The 19,343-nt window shown below is 42.6% G+C and overlaps 1 protein-coding gene across 1 annotated transcript in view; it reads right to left on the bottom strand.

Moving 5' to 3' along the window:
- Positions 1 to 19,343, bottom strand: part of dock4b (dedicator of cytokinesis 4b) — a gene marked incomplete in the record, with an annotated part of 144,040 nt that overhangs the window by 29,450 nt on the left and 95,247 nt on the right. Inside the window, 16 exon segments of the mRNA XM_025007753.2 lie at positions 172 to 258; positions 3,736 to 3,902; positions 6,749 to 6,890; positions 7,159 to 7,263; positions 8,338 to 8,424; positions 10,454 to 10,602; positions 10,703 to 10,796; positions 13,271 to 13,331; positions 13,421 to 13,516; positions 13,821 to 13,847; positions 15,730 to 15,815; positions 16,582 to 16,730; positions 17,270 to 17,328; positions 17,421 to 17,521; positions 18,175 to 18,250; positions 18,439 to 18,533. Of these exon segments, the coding sequence (XP_024863521.1) occupies positions 172 to 258; positions 3,736 to 3,902; positions 6,749 to 6,890; positions 7,159 to 7,263; positions 8,338 to 8,424; positions 10,454 to 10,602; positions 10,703 to 10,796; positions 13,271 to 13,331; positions 13,421 to 13,516; positions 13,821 to 13,847; positions 15,730 to 15,815; positions 16,582 to 16,730; positions 17,270 to 17,328; positions 17,421 to 17,521; positions 18,175 to 18,250; positions 18,439 to 18,533 (1,581 nt within the window).

Below are 19,343 nucleotides of genomic sequence, written 5' to 3'. Positions count from 1 at the left end.
GAAAGGTTCATTAAAATCTGTGCAGTGGCTCATGAGATAATTTGCTGTTCAGTAGAATCAGTCTGGGACAGATTTCAGTGGAAGACCCGTAGGTTGTGCTGCGGTTCGTTCTGTTCTGTGTGCAGCGTTCACGGCTTTGTGGCGACTTTAAAAAAAAAGGCTCACACTTACCAGCTCTTTTTTCTCCACTTCAAACCAGCGGGAGATGCCTGGGAGACTCTGCACCAGAGTCAGGGTCGTCCTCTCCAACCACAGGCTCTGCAGGAACACACAAGACTTCCATCACAATCAGACCCTTTCTTTAAATTCCATTTAATAATAAAAAATAAAAAAAAAAAACTCCACAACTTCTGCGCCCTGGTTCTGGCAGACTGCAAATAATTTAATTACTGACATGCAGCTGGAGGAATGAAAATATGGCATGAGCACAGATACTGCCAAACAGCCACTTTTGGGTGTAGGTCAGGTGTCGTGTCGTATCTCTTATATCATCATTCATGTTCCGGCCCTTTCCGCAGTCAGCCAGAATGCTTGTCAGCGTGCCAACACCTCACAAGGTCACTCTGACAGGACGTAAACTACGGAAACTCCACTATTTACTGGAGGCTATTAACATAACAGATTCACTCCATAGTGGAGCGTCTTTAATTTAATTTAGACTATGTTGTAAACATGTCAGGAAACATGAGGGATGGAAAGCTGTTCGGGTGATTTTTTTATGTGCGCAAGTTTGCTGTTTACGGGAAAGTCATCCAAACTCCTTTTCCCTTTGTTTTGTATTAAATTAGGCAAAATTTAAAGCCTTTTAGCTTATAATACGGATGTTTCCTGCTAGGATCCCTGCAAACAGCGATCAATATGCAGATAGAGGACGGCTTGATTTAGTTTAAGCCAAGTTTCGAGCCCGGATTCTTGCTTTAGGACCCTCGAAAAGAGCAGCTGAGAGCTGATGTGCGGTATCGATCCAGCATCCTCGAGCTGAAGGAGGGTCTTCCGACTTGCTTCACAACCCTGCTCCCTTTTATTGATTTTCTGCTTTTAAAGGCCACGAAACCCACCTGAACACAACTTGGGGGGGGGGGAGAAGCATGTATTAAAAGCAGGAAGTTGAAAGCAAAATCCGAAATAAGTACAAGTCCTGACCTTTATGGAATAAAAAAAAGATAGATAAGAAGTTTGTTGAGTTTTGGGGAAGGCTTTTCTTTAAAAACTTTCAGATGACTGATGTGATTTTCAGGTCCCATGGAAATCCAATATCATGTTTAAATTTAGCTAAATAACCTTGATGGAAGAGCAATGAGAAAACGGCGTGTCATGAAATTAAATATTTATAAGAACTACAGAAACTGCATTTCCTGCAAAAATGCAGCTAGAATGCTGAATGACTTTGGGAAAAAAAAATGCTGAAACTGAGTTGTTAAAGCTAAAAGAAGAACACTAGCTAAAAGCTAAAAGGGGAAAAAAATGTGAGCTAAGAATAGTAAAACAAGACAAAAGTATGAAAATGCAAAGAAAAACTTGAGCAAAAATGTAGCAATATGCTAGCTAAAAGTAGTTTATGTGCCAAATGTAAGCTAAAAGTTGCAAAAGACTAGCACGGTGTTGTCAAACTCCAGGCCTCTAGGGGCGCTGTCCCGGGAGTTTTAGGTTTTTCTGCTCCAACACACCTGATTCAAACGGTTTAATCACCTCCTCACCAAATCATCAAGTTCTCCAGGAGCACAGCAACAAGTTGTCCATTTAAAACAGGTGTTTTAAAGCAAGAACACGTCTAAAACATGCAGGAGAGCGCCCCCCTGAGGAACGGAGTCTGACCACCCTGGATTAGCTAAAATGTAAAAATAACAAAAATTTACTTAAAAGCTAAAAGCACCAATTTGCTAGCTTAAAGCAGTAAAATGCTAGCGACACTGTAAAAGTTGCAAAATTGATAAGGAAGAACTAAGCGTAGCAAAGCCTAGCTAAAAACAGCAAAACGTTAGCTGACTGTAACTAACTGTAGCTAAATGCTAGCAAACACTAGCTAAATGGTAAAAGTAAAAACCTTAACTAAAAATTAGGTTAAAGTCAAAAACGCTAGGTAAAAGCAGCAAAACACTAGCCAAAAGCTAATAGTAAGAGAATACTAATTAACAACAGCAAGACACTAGCGTAGACACTGACGTTTGAATTGTTAAAATAGCACAAATTTTGCAGAACTTACTGGTCCAAATAGGTACAAAAGGAAATAAATTCTAAAGAAACCTGATTACTATAGTCTGGATGCTGAATCAGCACAACACTATAATATTTAGCTCTGTGAGCCAGGTGTGTACGTGTCTGACAGCTGTGGCTTGGCATCACTCGGTAAATACTTCATTTGCAGTACACGGCTCTGACTAGCGCCTGAGTTTTTGTGCATAATTACCGAGACTGCATTCCTAATGAATAAAACATGCGGTATCTGCAGACTAATACCTGGTGCAAACGATCGCTACCTACACAGCTCATAACAGACGAACAAGACAAATAGTTCTGAGGAGAGAAAAAATGCTAATACGATTAATGCATAATTTTAACTTTTTAAATATTCACAAAATGTTTTATTTACTTGTTTAATAGGGAGAAATATTCTGGAGCTGCTTCCCGTACAGTCAAAGGCCACCAAGTGTTTTTCTAACATCCTATTTCTGAACTTTAAAATATGTCTAAATAATTTAAAATGCTTCAAGTGTACGTGTCAGTATTCATATCCTTATTGTAGATATGAACAGTCATGGGAAAAAGAAAGCACATCTTCCAGTTCTAAAAGTTTTGCATATTAGGACTTAATTAACATGATCTGATCTTTACAAGGTTCTAAACTTATTTAAATCTAACCCCAAGTGCACAAAAACACAACAGATTCCTCCGTGTCAATAATGTTATAGAGAAACTAAGCTGAACTTGGTCCACTCCTGCTGTTTCCACAGGATTTAGGAGGGCTAAGAGCTCCACAGGCCTCAGTTAGCATGTTAAATGTTAAAGTTCATGACAGGACAGTTAGAAAAAGGCTGAACAAGTATGGCTTGTTTGAAAAAGGCACATCTATCTAAAAATGAAAATGGCTGCCCAAATTAGGTTTGCATCAGAAAGAACCATAAGACTTCTGGAACATTGTCCTTACGACAGGGCCATGTTTGGCAAAACCCAAAGATAACCTATCAGCACAAACACCTCATACTAACTGTCAAGCACAGTGGTGGCAGAATGATGGTCTGGGCTTGTTCTGCAGCCACAGGACCTGGGTGCTCATTGAGTCGACCATCGACTCCTCAGTGTTTTGGAGTCTGATGAGTCATAAAACAGGACAATGATCCCAAACAGCAGCTAATCTACAACAGAATGGCTCAAAAAGAACAAAAAAAAAAGGAAAACAAGGTGTTGCAATGGTCCAGTTAAAGTCCAGACCTAAACCTGACTGATATGCTGTGGAGCTGTGCAAAAAACAAATGTCTGCAAACCTGAAAGAACTGAGGCAACGTTGTAAAGAAGAGTGGGCCAAAATTCTCTACAACCATGCACATGACTGATAAAGCCCTAAAGAAAACAACTACTTCAACCCCAAGTTATAGATGCTAAAGGTGGTTCTACAAACTAATGAATCACGGGGCGCAATTATGTCCCACACAGCTGTTTAAAGAGCAGATTTTTATTAGGTCCTGATACAACCGAGGGAGGGTGGAGCTCAGTTCTCTTTTTATTCCCCCCCCGTACCTTAAATTCATTCTCCTTGTCTTTGGTGCCCTTGTGAAAAGGCCGGTCGTATCGGAACCTCCAGATGTGGTTGAACTTGTAGAAGCTCTTGATGTTGTCGGGCACGCCGTCCCGCTGCAGCACGTCCTGGCTCTCCGGGATGGGCGTGACGGCGTAGATCTGCAGGTCTGAGAGCGCCGCGGGTGAAGGAAAAGAAAGCGCCAAGAGGGAGCGACGCAACTCTCGTCGGGCGCCGATTGGGTAAAGCCTCGCCTTTGCGATGAGCGGCTTCGTACAGCGGAGGGCGGCTGAGGCAGACGAATTCAAACGCTCGAGCGTTTGTGACAAGGATGCACGAATGGCTGAGCGCCCTGACGGATAGCCCATCGATTGGTGTGGTTTTGGAATGTTGGAATGTTGTTTAAAGGAAATAATAAAAGATTTATTATGATTTCATGGAATATAATAAACATATTAAGGGTTTAAAGTATGAAATTGTGTAAATTTTAAAAAAAAGATCAGGTACTTTAAAATTTTATGGCTCAACACATCCCAAAAAACACGAGACAGAGTCATGTTTCCCTCCGTGAAGCCTCTCCTCGTCTTTTAACATCAGTCTGTAAACATCTGGATCTGAGGAGAGCAGCCGCTGGAGGTTTTAGAGGGAAATTTTGTCCCGTTCTGGTCTGTAGAGGGTTCTAGCTGCTCTCCAGTCCTGGGTCTCTGATGGATTCTTGGTTTCATGATTTGTCAGATGTTTTCAGCTGGTGAGAGGTCTGGACTGCAGGCAGGTCAGTTCAGCTCCTGGACTCTTCTTCTATGAAGTCGTGCTGTTAGAACGGAGGCTGTTTGTGGTTTAACATCGTCCTGCTGAAATCTGCAAGACCTTCCCTGAAAAACACGTCATCCGTAAGGGAGGACATGTTGTTCTAAGACCTGAAGATCGGTTTCTGCTTTGATGGAGCCTTTCCAGATGAGGAAGCTAATGCACCCCCATACCATCAGAGAGGCAGGCTTTGATAACAGGCTGGATAGTTTGGACCCGTCTGACCTCAGAACAGTTCTCCTCTTTGGTCCAGAGAAGACGGCAGCGTTTCTGGATGGTGTTCACATCTGGCTGCTTCTCTGCCTGATAGAGCTTTAAGCAGCATCTGTGGACGGCACGGTGAGCTGTGTTTACAGACGACGATCTGTGGAAGTGTTCCTGAGCAGAACAGAACCAGAACCTGGTTTTAATATTGACGTTCGACCTTGACCTCAGAGATTTCTGCCCATCTTGACTTCTGATAGATTCAGCCTCCTTAAAATCCATCCTCTTACTGACCCGTTACCAATTAATCTACTTCGCTGATAAAAGCTCCTCCAATTGCTTTTTATTTGTACCACTTACCTTCCAGCCTTTTGTTGCCTCTGTCCCACGTTTTGAGCTGGGCTGCTGCCATCAAATTCAAAATTACCTTATTTTGTTTAAACATTTGATCTGTTTACTATGTCCTATTGCGAATAAAATATGGGTTTATGAGATTTACAAATCCTTGCGATCTGTTTTTATTCACATTTTACTCAACATCCAAACTTTTATTAGGAATTGGGGTTGTATTATAAATAATGGGTTTTCTGAAACATATGGAATATTTGTATTTTTCCATTCATATCCTTACCCTTTATTCTTTTATTCTTCATTTTCCATTAATACAACAAGCTGTTCTTTATGAATGAAATATTTTTTGTCGGATCGGTGTATTTAAAGCGGAGAAAGCGTCACAAACCCGTTGAATGTGGTTTCCATGCGAACACCCTCGTCACCTAAAGACGAGCTTAGGTAACCGGAGTGACATCAGAACCTGATGTTTCGTGGTCGGGCCAGGCTAAGAGAAGAAAGCCCTGCTCGTCTCGCTGCCGTGTTTGCCGCTCCTCTATCTAGGCCAACAGTTGCCCCGTACATTTGTGTGAATAATTAACAAGGCCCACATTTCGTATGAATGAATCTGAACAATGCACGGGGGGGGGGGTGTTTCTTAATGCGAGCCGGAGGTTTGATTTATGAACGGCGAGGGCCTTGGATTCAGAGCACGGAAAAACACAAGTCGTTTTCGCAGCCACACAGTCCATACATGTCGACATACATCCCACAAATGAATGTATAATCACCCTACTTAAAGCCTTATTTTCTATGATGAATTAGTAGATTTTTGTTTGGGAGGATATTAGCTGTAGCTCTCGATAAAAACAGCCGTCCCAGATGTGGGAAAGTAACTGTCCTCACCGAGAAACTGGCTCGTTTGAAATTATTTTTAAAACCCTGATTGCGGTTTGTGCAGCATTTTCGTATCCTGCACAAATGGGCTTTTATTTCGGATGAGCAAAGAGATCCTCGAAGGAATGCATATCGACCGCCGCCTTTCATGTCAGAGTTTTAGACTCAGTCTTACATTGAGAAACGACAGAGTTTTAGCAGTTATGTTCAATTGTTGAAAACAACGATATCATACTGTGTTGTGAAGGACTCTCAGCTACTACCACATCAAGTTTGAGCTCAAAATCTGTAAAATTCAATGAGTTACAGCCATTTCTGTGTTTGATAAAGACAATTAGCTGTGGCGGCCATCTTGAATTGGATTAACTCCAAAAGATAATCACTCATAGATGCACACTCAGTGATTGTTTCCTGAAAGTTTCATTAAAATCCATCCAGAGGTTCACGAGGTATTTTGCTAACAGACAAAGTCAACTCCAAACAGCTAATAGCAACATTTTAAGCTTGTGCAATCTGTTAGTGCTCAGAATATATGCTGAAGATCAGTCTCAGCTACTACCACAACACATTTCAGCTCACTGTCTGTCAAAGTGACCGAGTAATGACCATTTTTTTGTTTTTTTGAGGTTAGTTGGCTGTGGCAGCCATCTTGAATTGGGTTGACTCCAAAAGGTAATCAGCTGAAGATGCATACTCAGTGAATATTTTCCGGGCATTTTGTTAAAATCGATGCAGCAGTTTGTGAGATATTTCGCTAACAGACACAGCCAAGGATACACTGCGCGTCTGCCTGGTATATGGTCTGGTCTGGCTGGTTGACGTGCTGCATGGCGATGGCGTGGGGGAACTCGTTGAGCATCCGCTGCTGGAAGGCCTCCAGCCTCTCGTAGTCATGGCCGCGGCACACAAACTCCTTATTCTGCGGCACAGCAGGGACAGGAGCACGGGGTTAGCTTGCCATCTAGTGGCTGCGGGCGGTAACTGCAGCTCCCGGCTGAGCTGTTACATCATTAAACGGCTCGGGATGAGAGCTGCTGAATGTCACCTTAACACCCAAGGAGTCTTATGTAAGAAAAGTCAGTTCTTTCTGCACGCTCTATTTTAGGATTTTGGAAACAGAAAGGAAAAAAAAAACAAGGGATCGCTATTTAAGTGACAATTCCTGATTGAGGGAATATGGAGACTACCCGTAGGAAGAAAGGGAACTTCTTTCCATAGAACCCAACTCTGAAGAACTCGGGTTCTAGTCTTTGCTGGTCCATGATCTTGTCGTACAGAGATGCTTCCATCATCTGGGCAGGAGAATCAAGTCAAAAAAACAAACAGTTGAAATTAAACACAAAGCATTCCTTGAAAGAACGCATCACCTAAACTAAAGTTATCGTATGCTGAGAAATGATGGAGTTGTAGCCAATTTGGTCAAACCTAGAAAATATTCTCACATGTGATCTGTTAGCAGTCAGAGTATGAATTGTGGATTAGGCTCAGGTACTACCACAACAAAGTTTAGCCCAATATCTGTAAAATTTGACTGAGTTATAGCCATTTTTGTGTTTGCTAGGGTTCATTAGCTGTGGCAGCCATTTTAAATTGCATCGACTCTGAAATTTAATCAGTTGTAGATGTACAGCCAACGGTTACTTTCAGCGAGTTTCATTAAAATCTGTAGGGTGCTTCATGAGATATTTTGCTAACAGACAGCCGCAGTTCACTCCATAAGTTATTGGCAGCATTTTAAGCAGAGATCCTAAACAATTTGTTTGCAATCAGAGCAGGAGTTGGGGTTTACTCTCAGCTACTGATACAACAAATTTTAGTGCAATATTTGAAAAACTGACTGAAGTCAACTCATTTTTGTGTTTTCTTAAGTCGCTTGGCTGTGACAGTTATCTTGAATTGGATTGGCTCCAGGAGTTATTCAGTTGTGGAGGTGCATTCAATGATTATTTCCTGAAAATTTCATTAATATCCTTCCAGCGGTTCACGAGATATTTTGATTCCATCAGGGAATAGCAAAGTTTCAAGCAAAAAACTTTAACAATCTGTTATCACTAAGTGCAAAGCTTGGGGATGACTCTCAGCTACCACCCCACTGAATTTTAGCTCAATATCTGTAAAATTATAATTACAGACAGTTTCATGTTGGTTGTGATCAATTAGCTGAGGCGGCCATCTTGAATCGGACTGACTCCAAAAGGTAATTAGTTGTAGATGCACATCTAATAATGACTTTCTGAAAGTTTCATTAAAATTTGCCCACTGGTTCATGAGATATTTTGCTAACAAACACACACAGACACAGGCCAAACTCAGCTATTTTCCGCGACATAAAATGACGTTTTGTGTCGAGCTTTCTGCCAGCTTACCCTCATTTTGCTCAGGTTCCTGTAGTCGTAGTAGGACTCGTACTGGTCCGCGAGCTCCCTGCACAGAATGATGCCGTTCTCCCAACACTGGCGACAAACACACAAACAAGGGACACACGGAACGCCTCAGCCAAAGACAGCAGAAAACCTCCTGAACCACTCGATGGCGCTGCTGAGTCGACCACCTCCGCCAAATGACACACAAACGCTTCCCCTTTTTTCCCCTGAAAGCAGCGGCAGATGGGCCGGCTCGTAAACGTGGGGGGACAGAGTGGACTCTGGGTAACGAGTGAGCGCGTTTAATTATTCTGCAGTGCTGTGGAATTCATCTGGGACACTTCAGATGCTGTTTGGTTTTGTTTCCTCCCTCTCCTCCTCTCCCCCTTTAGGCTGACTGCAGTTTTATTTGGATGCTAAATCCCCTGAAGTAAGATAAACAGAAGAAAAGAACTGCAAACGGCGGGGAGGGTGTCCACACGGAGGAGAGAGACAGAAGCCGAGCTCTGGGAATGCGTCTGAGGCGAATCGACAGCCTGAGCTGTGATCTCGCTCCTGACCGGGAGGCAGAGTCAGCGCCGCCGCCGCTTCATCAGTCAGAGACGAACGGTGTCAAATAACACCAAACCAGCCACCAGCAATTAGACCGATTCAGTCAGGGAGGCGTTAATGATTCACGCAACGTGTGAAAAATGAACTCCATTTACTTTAAATTTGAACGCGCGCAGCTGACACGCTTCTGCTTGGGTTGGAAAATATTAAACTTAATTATTAGAAGAAGCCTGACTGCTACAGCTCTGTTAGTCTCGTGTTTCTGTCACGACTTTTGATTTTATACTTTCGGAAAAACGGATAAAATATACATGATATTAGATCGTTTACAGATTTTGCGATTCTTGGGGATTTCACCACAAACTGTTTGACTTCTCCAAGACCTTTGCGAACTCTTTTCATTCCCGAATACATCAAAACGCAGACGTTTTTGTCTTCTTTTATGCAGAACGTCCCTTACTTCCCTAAGAGTCACGGCTCTCTGTCTCACACTTTTACTGTATCCGAGGGCAGAAACTTTCTCCTCAAACATGGCCGTCAGAGGTTTTTTTTAATCATCGGATCTTCTGCATCAAACTCCAGAGTCACGTAAAAATGTTGTTTTTCTGCCTGCCCGTCTGAAAAAGGATACCCGGGAGTGAGAGGCGCAGGTGTGTGGTTACCATAGCAACTCAAATGAGCATTTTGTCAGTTTCGATGATTTTAAAAAAAGGATGTCTGAAATACCTGCTGGGCTTTACAGGAGAACGCTGAGAAGCAATACCCAATACCAGAAAAGTACCTGTTACCTACAGGGAAAGTACCTGGTATATACATGGTACAAACTGGGTATGCACCTAGTACATACCTTAGTACCTACCAGGTACAAACCTGGCACATTCAAAGTACTTACCAGCTATTATGTGGTATTTATCTTGTACTTATAGGTTTTATTATGAGCTGACCTCTTACCCTGTATTTCCTGGGTACGTGCAAGGTACGTACCTCGTAGGTACCTGTAGGTACTAGGCCCATACTTCATATTTACCAGGTACTTTGTAATACCAGGCACATACTTCATAAATACCAGGTACTTTGTAGGTACCAGGCACATACCTCATATATACACGGTACTTTGTAGGTACCAGTTAAGTACCAAGTAGATACCAGGTACATACCAACTAGGTACCCCGCAGGTACATCATACGTCCCAGGTACGTACCTGCTAGGTAAATTGTAGGTACCAGGTATGTACCCAAAAGGTACCAGGTACATACATCATATGTGCCAGGTACATATGTGCTAAGTACTTTGTAGGTACGAGTTATGTGCCCTGTAGATACCAGGTACAAAGCAGCTAGGTACAGGTACAGCTAGGTATGTACCCTGTAGTAAGTAGCAGGTACAAACCTGGTAAATATCAGAAATACACACAGTAAGTACTGGTATGTATTATGTATGTTGGAATTTTCGGCAGCCTTCAGCGTTTCTCCAGAAACCTTTACGCTGAATAAATATTTCAACATTTGATTCAACAGCTTTGAAGCAGCTGAGTAAAAAGGTAGAACTCTGCCCCCCCCCGGCTCACCTTCCCTCTGTCAAAGTTCTGGATGATGGTGAGATGCAGGTACTCCTTCCTTTGCCACTCGCTCTGCATGGGGTAGTTGAGGAACTCTCGGAGCGGCCGGTCGGACCACTCCAGTAACTCGTCATACAGCAGCAGGGTGTACGACGCCTCTGGGACACAGAGAGACAAACGGCAGGGATGTCATCATCATCATCGTCGTCGTCATCGCAGAAAACACGCAGCTTAAAGGAACGTAGCTCCCGGGCGTACCTGTGTAGTTCTGCGCCTTCAGGTGCAGGTCGTACAGTTTGTGGATGTAGCGGATGTACATTTCTTCCTTGTTCAGCTCGGTTTTGTAGAAGTTCTGACAGAAACAAACTTAGATTACAACTACGGCGTGAATTAAAAGGAGCACAGAATTTAAAAAGGGAACATGTTTCGGCTGCAGCCTTATTCAGATTTGTGACGAATCTACATAAAACCTGTAAGGCACACATTTCTTTTCGAACTCTATTTAAAATCGTTTTAAATCCCACTAAAACTGCTCCATCGCGCAATAAAAATCGAACTTTACGAGCCACAGAGGCGGGAAACTTTGTCTTCATTTGCCTTCCGCACTGAACTGGCGTCAAAAATGAATCAAATGAACAATTCGAAAGATAAGCTTATATTCTGGTGACTGGGTTTTGTTAGTTTATAGCAGCCGAATCTGAACCAAATGCTAAATCTTTGAAGAATAGTTCGTGCTGCTCAGATCGATCTGTTTTAAATTTCATCTATATTGCTTTTATATCCTGGGTTGGACACTCCCAACAGTTTGTTGTTTGAGGCGCCTCAAAGAACTGCAGCTCGGACTCGTTCGGGTGATGGATTGGTCATATTTTGGGTCGACGTCAGGTTTTTTTTCCGTGTTTTTATGTTTTATTTTTTGTGCAAAGCTCACACATTGGCCGCAGGGCGTTTAGCGGACCACTCCAAAAATTATTAGTTGCGCCGCTAACAGTTTGTAGCAGCTGATTCTGAACTTGTGGGGCAAACAAACACCCGTCGTCCATCACCTCGCCGAGAACAGGCGGTTCTGTCAAACGAGGTGACTTTCCATGAAATTATTTAGCAGCTGCTTCGGTTAGCTCCGTCCCTGCTCCCCTGACTTCTATCACATGCTTTGCTTTTTTTTTTTATTCAAAACACGAGCGATGGTATTTTTAATAAGTGTTAGTCTGTCGCTGCCTGTGCTTAAAATAACCTGCATTAATGAAGCAGCTGTAAATTTACCCATCTGCCTGCAGGCTGCTTTTAAAGGCACTGAGGGGACTCCTGCAATTTATAGCGACAGAAAGTGACTTTGATGTCAAAGTCCTTAAAAACTGCCCCCGTCTGAATCTCAATGAGTCCGAACATAAATATAAACGGCGTTCAGGTCTTCGGTGACATCTCCGCGGATGGATTTGTCGTTAGGTGCAGGAGACGGTGACCCGGACCCAGAAGTCCTGGAAACGGTGACGCGACTGGATCCAGCACCGAACTCCAGAGGAGGCAGAGGACCCCTGATGACTTCCCAGAATTCTCCTCCCAAACAATGACCTTTTTCCACCCCTGCGCTGCGTCTCCCATGACCTCGAAGAGGCCGGTGTCTGACAGGAACTGTGTTCTCCGGCTTCACGGTTTATTATCCCGTTAATATTTGACCACACGGTTTATTTTAAGAGTGGGCTTGGAACAGATTGTTTTAATTATCTTCACTTTTGTAACAGATCACCGGTTTGACCAAACTGAGTTCTGTTTTAAAGGGCTCACTGGAGTTTCCATCTTTCAAAATGGGGTTTTGAGGAAAGATTATGAACAATTACCTGCAGTAAATCTCGCTTTTAAAAGCTTTTGACTGGACTGACAAGCTTATAGCTAGTCTGAGAAAGCCCAAGCCCAAAGTAGATTATTCATCTTCTAACAACTTTAAACTCTATAGTGGGGTCACGCAAACGCCATTTTTTTTTTTCAATTTTTACTTTTCAAGTCTGGGATCTCCCTTAGAGATAGGGTGACGTCCCGCCGGGAGGAGGTCCAGGGGAAGACCCAGGACACGATGGAGGGACTATGTTCCTCGGCTGGCCTGGGAACGCCTCGGGATTCCCCCGGAGGAGCTGGCCTAAGTGGCTGGGGAGAGGGAAGTCTGGGTCTCCCTGCTGAGGCTGCTGCCCCGGTGACCCGACCCCGGATAAGCGGAAGAAAATGGATGGATGGGCTATTAAAGATTTTCCAAACATAGATTTTAAAAAAAGAGCAAACATAAATCTTAAAGGTTTACCAGATCAGTGCTCTGTGTAAGGAAAAAAAAGAAGGAAGGAGGGGTGCAATAATAATAAGAATAAGAATAAAAACTTTACATACGACCTCATAACAAACAAAGAAACCAGAAAATTTTAATTGATCAACTGTCTTTTGATAAATCAGTACTGAAATTTGCTATTTTGGAAACTTTTCATCACAGTTGGCTTCACGTTACATGTTTAATTGCACAGAGCCCTATGGATACTTGGAAGCACAAGTAGCAGCAGCAGCTAGCTGTAGCAGTCCCTGTTACACAGCCAGCGATTATCATAACATTGCGGTCAGAATAACTGGGTAATGGGAAATTGGCGTCGATGTAAAGTCTCATAAGGAATTCATGTTTATATTTTGACGACGAGATTGTTCAACGAGCCATGTGCAACAGGTAAGATATTGATTGTTCATGACCTTTCCACAAAGGTTTTGAACTATTGCTTGAAGTGTTTGCCTTCTGCAATATTTTCCAGTCACCTGAAGACAGTTTTAGGGGACGCACGACCAGGAACTCACCAACAAACTGACAGTGCAGCCAATCTTTTTGCCGTCCACTTCCCCCAGCTTCATGCAGTCCCTGCGGCAGAAACATCAACAGCTGTATGAAACGACAAAGGACGGACGAAAACGGGCGTGCGTGCGCATCTGCGAGAACCCCCCCCCGACCTGTAGTCCAGCAGCCTCTCCATCAGCCGCGTGACGGTGGCGATCAGGGAGATGCCGCTCTCCCGCCACGTCTCCCTCTCGATCTTCTTCAGCAGGCTGCGGGACGAAGGACGAGAGACGTGAGGACCAGAAGAGACAGGAGGCAGGTGACAGAAAGAGACAGAGGATGGGAAGGAAACGGTGACGGAGGAAAGAAAACGACCCAAAGCAAAGAGGAAATCAATCTCAGTCATGCCAGTGTCACCTATGCTTTGTTGGCTTTCCTGCCGGAGTTTAAATAGAAAAACTGTTTTGCCACCTAAATAACTAACTTTTTTTTTTTTTTTGGTTTGGCAGCAACAATTGTTCCCCGCTTCCGCTCACACAAACGACACAGAGACCAGAAAGGAGAGCGTCTTACCTAGGGTACGGACCAAACAGAGGAATTCTACTCCAGGCGGGAAGCATAGGCGGAATAAATTAATATTAACATGATTAAAATTAACACACGCACACAAGGGCTAGGTTACGGATCAGTGGAGTTTCTAGGAGGCACATAAAACAAAGCTAAAATAAAAACACAGAAACCAGTAAGCTACATTAAACTGCACGTAACAGAGCCAAACATCTGACTTTATTGGTAATGTCTCGTTAAACTCGATAATGTCTCACATGTAAAATAATGAGGAAGACGAATGATTCACTATGAAAGACATTGGGCCAATTAAAGCAGATGTATTCGGATCAAACACTGTGAGGCTGTTCAGACTTCGTACGGAACGGTTTCTGTATCAAATTTATTTTAGTTTGATGGATCTGAGCCATCTGAGCCACATTTTCGTGGAGTTGTCTCTTAATAAGCTTATTACCTGACAAATGTGACATAAGAAAAGAAAGGCTAAGACAGAACGACTGGTAACTTCACAGAGATCGATGTCGAAACAAAGGCCGAAGATGTTTTACCCGTCAGTGGTTCCCAAACTTAGCTTCAGACCCATAAACTAATGGTGACAAAGGTGTGTCACCCCATCTGTCGGCTGCTTAAATATCCAAAAAAGGTACTGAACCTAAAAATATGAGCATAATGACAACACAAACAGTCCTAACATCATTATGCTGTTTGTAAAAATTGATTTATGATTTGTATTTCAATTATGGTGCAAATATATCATAAAAAGTAGGTTTGAAATTGTAGGTTGATATCTGGAGGTTATCTAAGGACCCCTGCTTGGTGTTGGGTGACCCACATTGGGGTCCCGACCCCAACTTTGGGAATCATTGCTCTACAGAGCTTCATTGTGGATTTACCATCAGCGCAATATGTAATATAGCTTACGGCAGGGGTAGGCGATCCTGGTCCTGGAGAGCCACCATCCTGCATGTTTTCCTTGTTTCTCTGCTCCAACACACCTGATTCAGATGTTAAATTCCCTCTTCTTGTTCTGCAGAAGCTGTTAATCAACCATTGATTCAAATCAGGTGTGTTGGAGCAGAGAAACAAGTAAAACATGCAGGATGGTGGCCCTCGAGGACCAGGGTTGCCCACCCACATGAAACTCACCCAGACAACATCCTTTAACCCGCTTTGATCAATAAAATCCTGACAAAATGGACATTTGGACAAAGCAACTAAAACAAAACAAAAAAAAAGCTGTCTTCAGAAAATTACCAAGGCTTGTTGTTTATTTTTCTTTAATTAACAAGCAGCTATGCTGGTTTAGTTTTTACTCTGCAGCTCTGCAGGAGGTCCTTAAAGAGTGGCTCAGGACAGGTTGTGTTCAGACTAGCAAATGTATGAGGGTCAAAGGGGTCCAGACCACCTCCGAAGGTGGTTTGAGTATAAACGTTTTCAGATCTGTATTTCATGTTTTTGAACGCATTCCTATAGCTAAAGACGACGTATCTGAACAGCCTCTTAGAGACAGAGGAGACGTTTGCTGTACAAATGATGACTTAAATCACTGAACACGATAACATTTCTGGGAAGGAGAGTTGAAATAGGATATCACACACACACACACACACACAAGCAGGTGCAAACACGAAGCATGCTGTAACACAAATCAGGAAACAGATGGACAGAGTGAAGAAGGAGGAGGTGTGAGTGAGGATGAAAATGACTGAATGCCCACAACTTACCTCTTATTATCCTACCAAGAAATATTTTTCAATTAAAAAAACAAAAAAAACCCTATTGCACTTATTATACAAAAAAATAGTTTGTTGCCTGAAAAGAAAAGGTGCATTATGGTCCAATCTACTTGATTCTATTTATTCCTTTTAAAACAAGCCCCTCATCTCTGCGTTTTCTGGCTCTTTCCCCGACTCACATGCTGTTGAAGAGCTCCCTGTACGTCTCGTCCCCTTTGCCCTCGGACATCAGGCTGTCCAGCTTGTCAATCAGCTTGGCCTCCACCTGCGAGGAAGGAGCGTTTTTTAAAATACGTCCAACGCCAAGAGCCAAACTCACAGAGGTGTCGGCCGAAGTCCGGCATGAAAAACACAGCAAAGCAGTTTTCTTTGACGATTATAAAGACTTAATCAGCTGTGTGTGTTACTGTAGCTCCGTAAAGTCTCCAATAACATGCGTACCCATATAAACCCAACAGTTTAAAGGTTTCATTCATTCACAAGCGTAAACGACAAGTCAGCAGACTCCATCTTACTACTATATTACGTTCTAACTTTCCCACAATTCAACTCAAACACAATATATGCAACAGGAGCGCATCATGGATGTTATATTACATCATATATGTCACAAAACTTGCAAAAATACGCTTCATATCTACATGTTTTGATCCACTAAACACCGTATTGGTGGCAAAACACAAAATAGTTTTTAACAGAGAAACAGGTTCATGAATTAGAAGTTTTTTGAAATCAGTTTAGCTAAATTATTTACTCAAGAAACAGTTTCTTGGACAAGTTTGGACACTTCTTGGATAGATTTTTTTTTTTTCCCATCGCTTCAGAGATGAAGAGCTCTAGTGCTGATTCAAAAAGACGTTGCTGTGAACCATCAATAACCTTTCAAAAAAAACATGAAAAATGTATTTTCTTTTGTGCTTGAGGAGATTTGGGGTGTCTGAAGTCAATATCACCTCAAAACCTTGAAAAAAAAAACATTTTATTTCAGGTTTTTCTACGTAAAGAACACGGTTACACGTCCGTTTTCGTACCTGCTTGAAGTTCCCACTGCGCCTCTGCTCCCAGTCCATCATGTCGTGGAAGATGGGGATCATGACGTTCCTCAGATCGGGCTGAGGCACCAGGGTCACCTCCAGGAACGGTCCGATCATTGCCGGGATGAAGTTCAACTTGTGCTCCCCTGGAGCAGAGACACAGGTCAGTTTTATCATTTGGACCCCGAGCAGAGTGTTTATATCAGAAACCATTTCCACCCCGGCTTTCATTAACCGAAAAATGCCTTAATCACCTGCGCTTGATTTTCATAAAGTGCCCATATTTTGATCATTACATCTTGTTTTTGTCGTCGTTACAGACATAAAAAAAACAGCTTTAAAGGGCTCCTCAAACTGTGCAAAATATACACCTGAAAACAAAAATCAATCAGCGGCTCGGAGCAGAACAACGGCGTTCACATGAAGCAGACCGAGACACCTATCTAGTTGCTATGGCGACAAATAATTTTAGGCATGAAGAAGAAAGACTGAGGATTTTTTTAAATGCCATCAGCTCAAGTTCAAAGAAAACGTTATCAGACTCCGCGTACTTCCTGACGGGGCTCAACAACTCTGCTCTGAGTTTCGTGGATAAAACAAACAAATGTCGCTCATTTCGTGGGGTTTTATCCACATCCGGGAACAAAACGATGAACCGCGCGCACCGACGATTCAAGCGGCTCACCCAGATTCTGCCACATGCTGAAGATTTCACAGCCCATCATCACCCTCATGTCTCCATATCTGCACAAAAAAACGTTGGGAATGCAATCACACCGTCCACTCTGTGTTCTTAACACAAGTAGACATGAAAAAATAAATAAATAAAGGCTTACTTTTCCAGTATTTTCTTCCTCTTGGAGGGAGAAAAGGACTCCAGCTGAAGACAAGGCTGGTTGATGAAGATCACAGACAGATAGAAATACGAGTCCCAAACCTGGAAATGACAAAAAAGAAAAGTTATAGATTCTTAAAACTATTTATTTCTTTTTTTATGTCAGTGATAGTTGATAAGGATAGTTCAGATCTTTTGAAGTGGAGTTCAGTGGAAAGGTCATGGTAAATAAACATGTTAGCTGCTGCAGAAATGGAGTTTAATCATGAGTGGATCGACAGGCTAAAGGCTAGTCGATATTTCTGCCATCTTAAAACAACTTCAGCCTCAATCCATTACATAAATGTTTACGCAAACAGTCTTTTATAAACCTTTACGTGGCAGTCTGTTTCCCATACAAGATAATTCCACCGGTATTTGCTAGAACAGTTAGTTGAAACAAATATTTCTGCTGGAATAACAGCATAAAACAAAACTGACTGTGTTGTAAAGGGTTAAAAAAAATATTTGCATAAACTGCGATAAAAATAGCTGAGAATCCAAACGTTTTAACACAGCAACGATCCATTTTGGTCTTACGAGGCCTTAGCTCGTCCTTATCTCCAAGCTGAGGTTGTTCAAAGAGCTATCTTCAACAGGTAAGATATTATTTGTTCATAACGTAATTCGACAGAAATTTGCTATCATCCTGGAGGCAAGCGAAGTCAGCCCTTGGTGGGACACGTTTCCGCTGCTACGAGCAGACCCGTTCCTACCTTATAATCAAACTTGTCTGTGAGGAAGTTTTTCCTCAGTGCGTCCGAAAGGTAGAGGACAGTTGTAATGATGACGCTGAAAGAAGAGGACAGAAACAGAAAGCGAACAATGGAGGGGAGTCAGCTTCACCGATTCATCCTAACATTTACAAAGCCACTAGACAACGATACCCCCAAAAAGGACAAAAGCAGAGTAATATTGTAATGAAAATGATTGATTTCCTGTTTGTTTTTTGTCCATGTGGGGCTGGATTGTGGCCTTACTTGTTCGTGACCAGCCGCATGACCGTCCAGTCTTTAGGAAACATCTCTGGTCTTATAAGAATTCTGAAGACTGTGAAGACATGAAGCAAGAAGTCCTGAGAGAGGAGACACAGGAGAAGACATGTTAGTTGACATGGAAACGGCTTGTATTTCACCGTATTTAGACTGTTTCCTGTCGGTGACACGGAACTTTGAAATCAAGTAATCCAACATGGATGTGAGCATCATCACAGAACAGACAGAATTGTTTAGAGGGGCAAATATTTCTCATTAAAAAAAACAAAAAAACATCATTCTTTTAAAAAAAAAAAGTGCTAATAATATCATAATACAGAGAAATTAAACACAGTTAAGGAGTTGTTGGTAAATTATTTTTGTCCCATGTTTTAGAGGGGGAACCGATTATTTCAGACAGCTGAAATATTTGGTTCCCCCCTTGTAACTTTTGCAAAAAAAGAACAAATGTCTCCAGATTCACAGGACTTGTTGTCCATGATGAGAGGAATAAACACAGTTAAAGACTTGTTGGTAAATTAACTGGTTGTTGTTGGATAATTAATGATCTAAATAACATTCAACCCGAATGCCTCCCGTCCCGATGAGCATTCGGGACGGGAGGCTCGGCTGAAGCTAAGCTAGCTGCACATCCACCCATTCTGCCACAACCTCCAGCAAAGCTAACGGAGCTACAATCACCAACGGTGTGCACGGACGCCTGTTAGACGGGATAATTCACGGTTATCTGAGGGATGGAAGCATGACAGCTTGAGGGGGGGGAGGGGGGGTCATTTATCAAGCTGCTTCGAGCAATGAATGACCCGACTGACAGAAAGAGCTAACGGGGAGCATCCTGCTGAGAGCCGATCATGGGCTGCAGCTGTCATCTGCCTCAACCCTCCCGGCTA

This window comes from Kryptolebias marmoratus, linkage group LG18, assembly GCF_001649575.2.
Source record: "Kryptolebias marmoratus isolate JLee-2015 linkage group LG18, ASM164957v2, whole genome shotgun sequence".
Classification (NCBI taxonomy): domain Eukaryota; kingdom Metazoa; phylum Chordata; class Actinopteri; order Cyprinodontiformes; family Rivulidae; genus Kryptolebias; species Kryptolebias marmoratus.
Note: the sequence above shows the minus strand (reverse complement) of the source record. Positions and strands in the feature narration are given on the sequence as shown.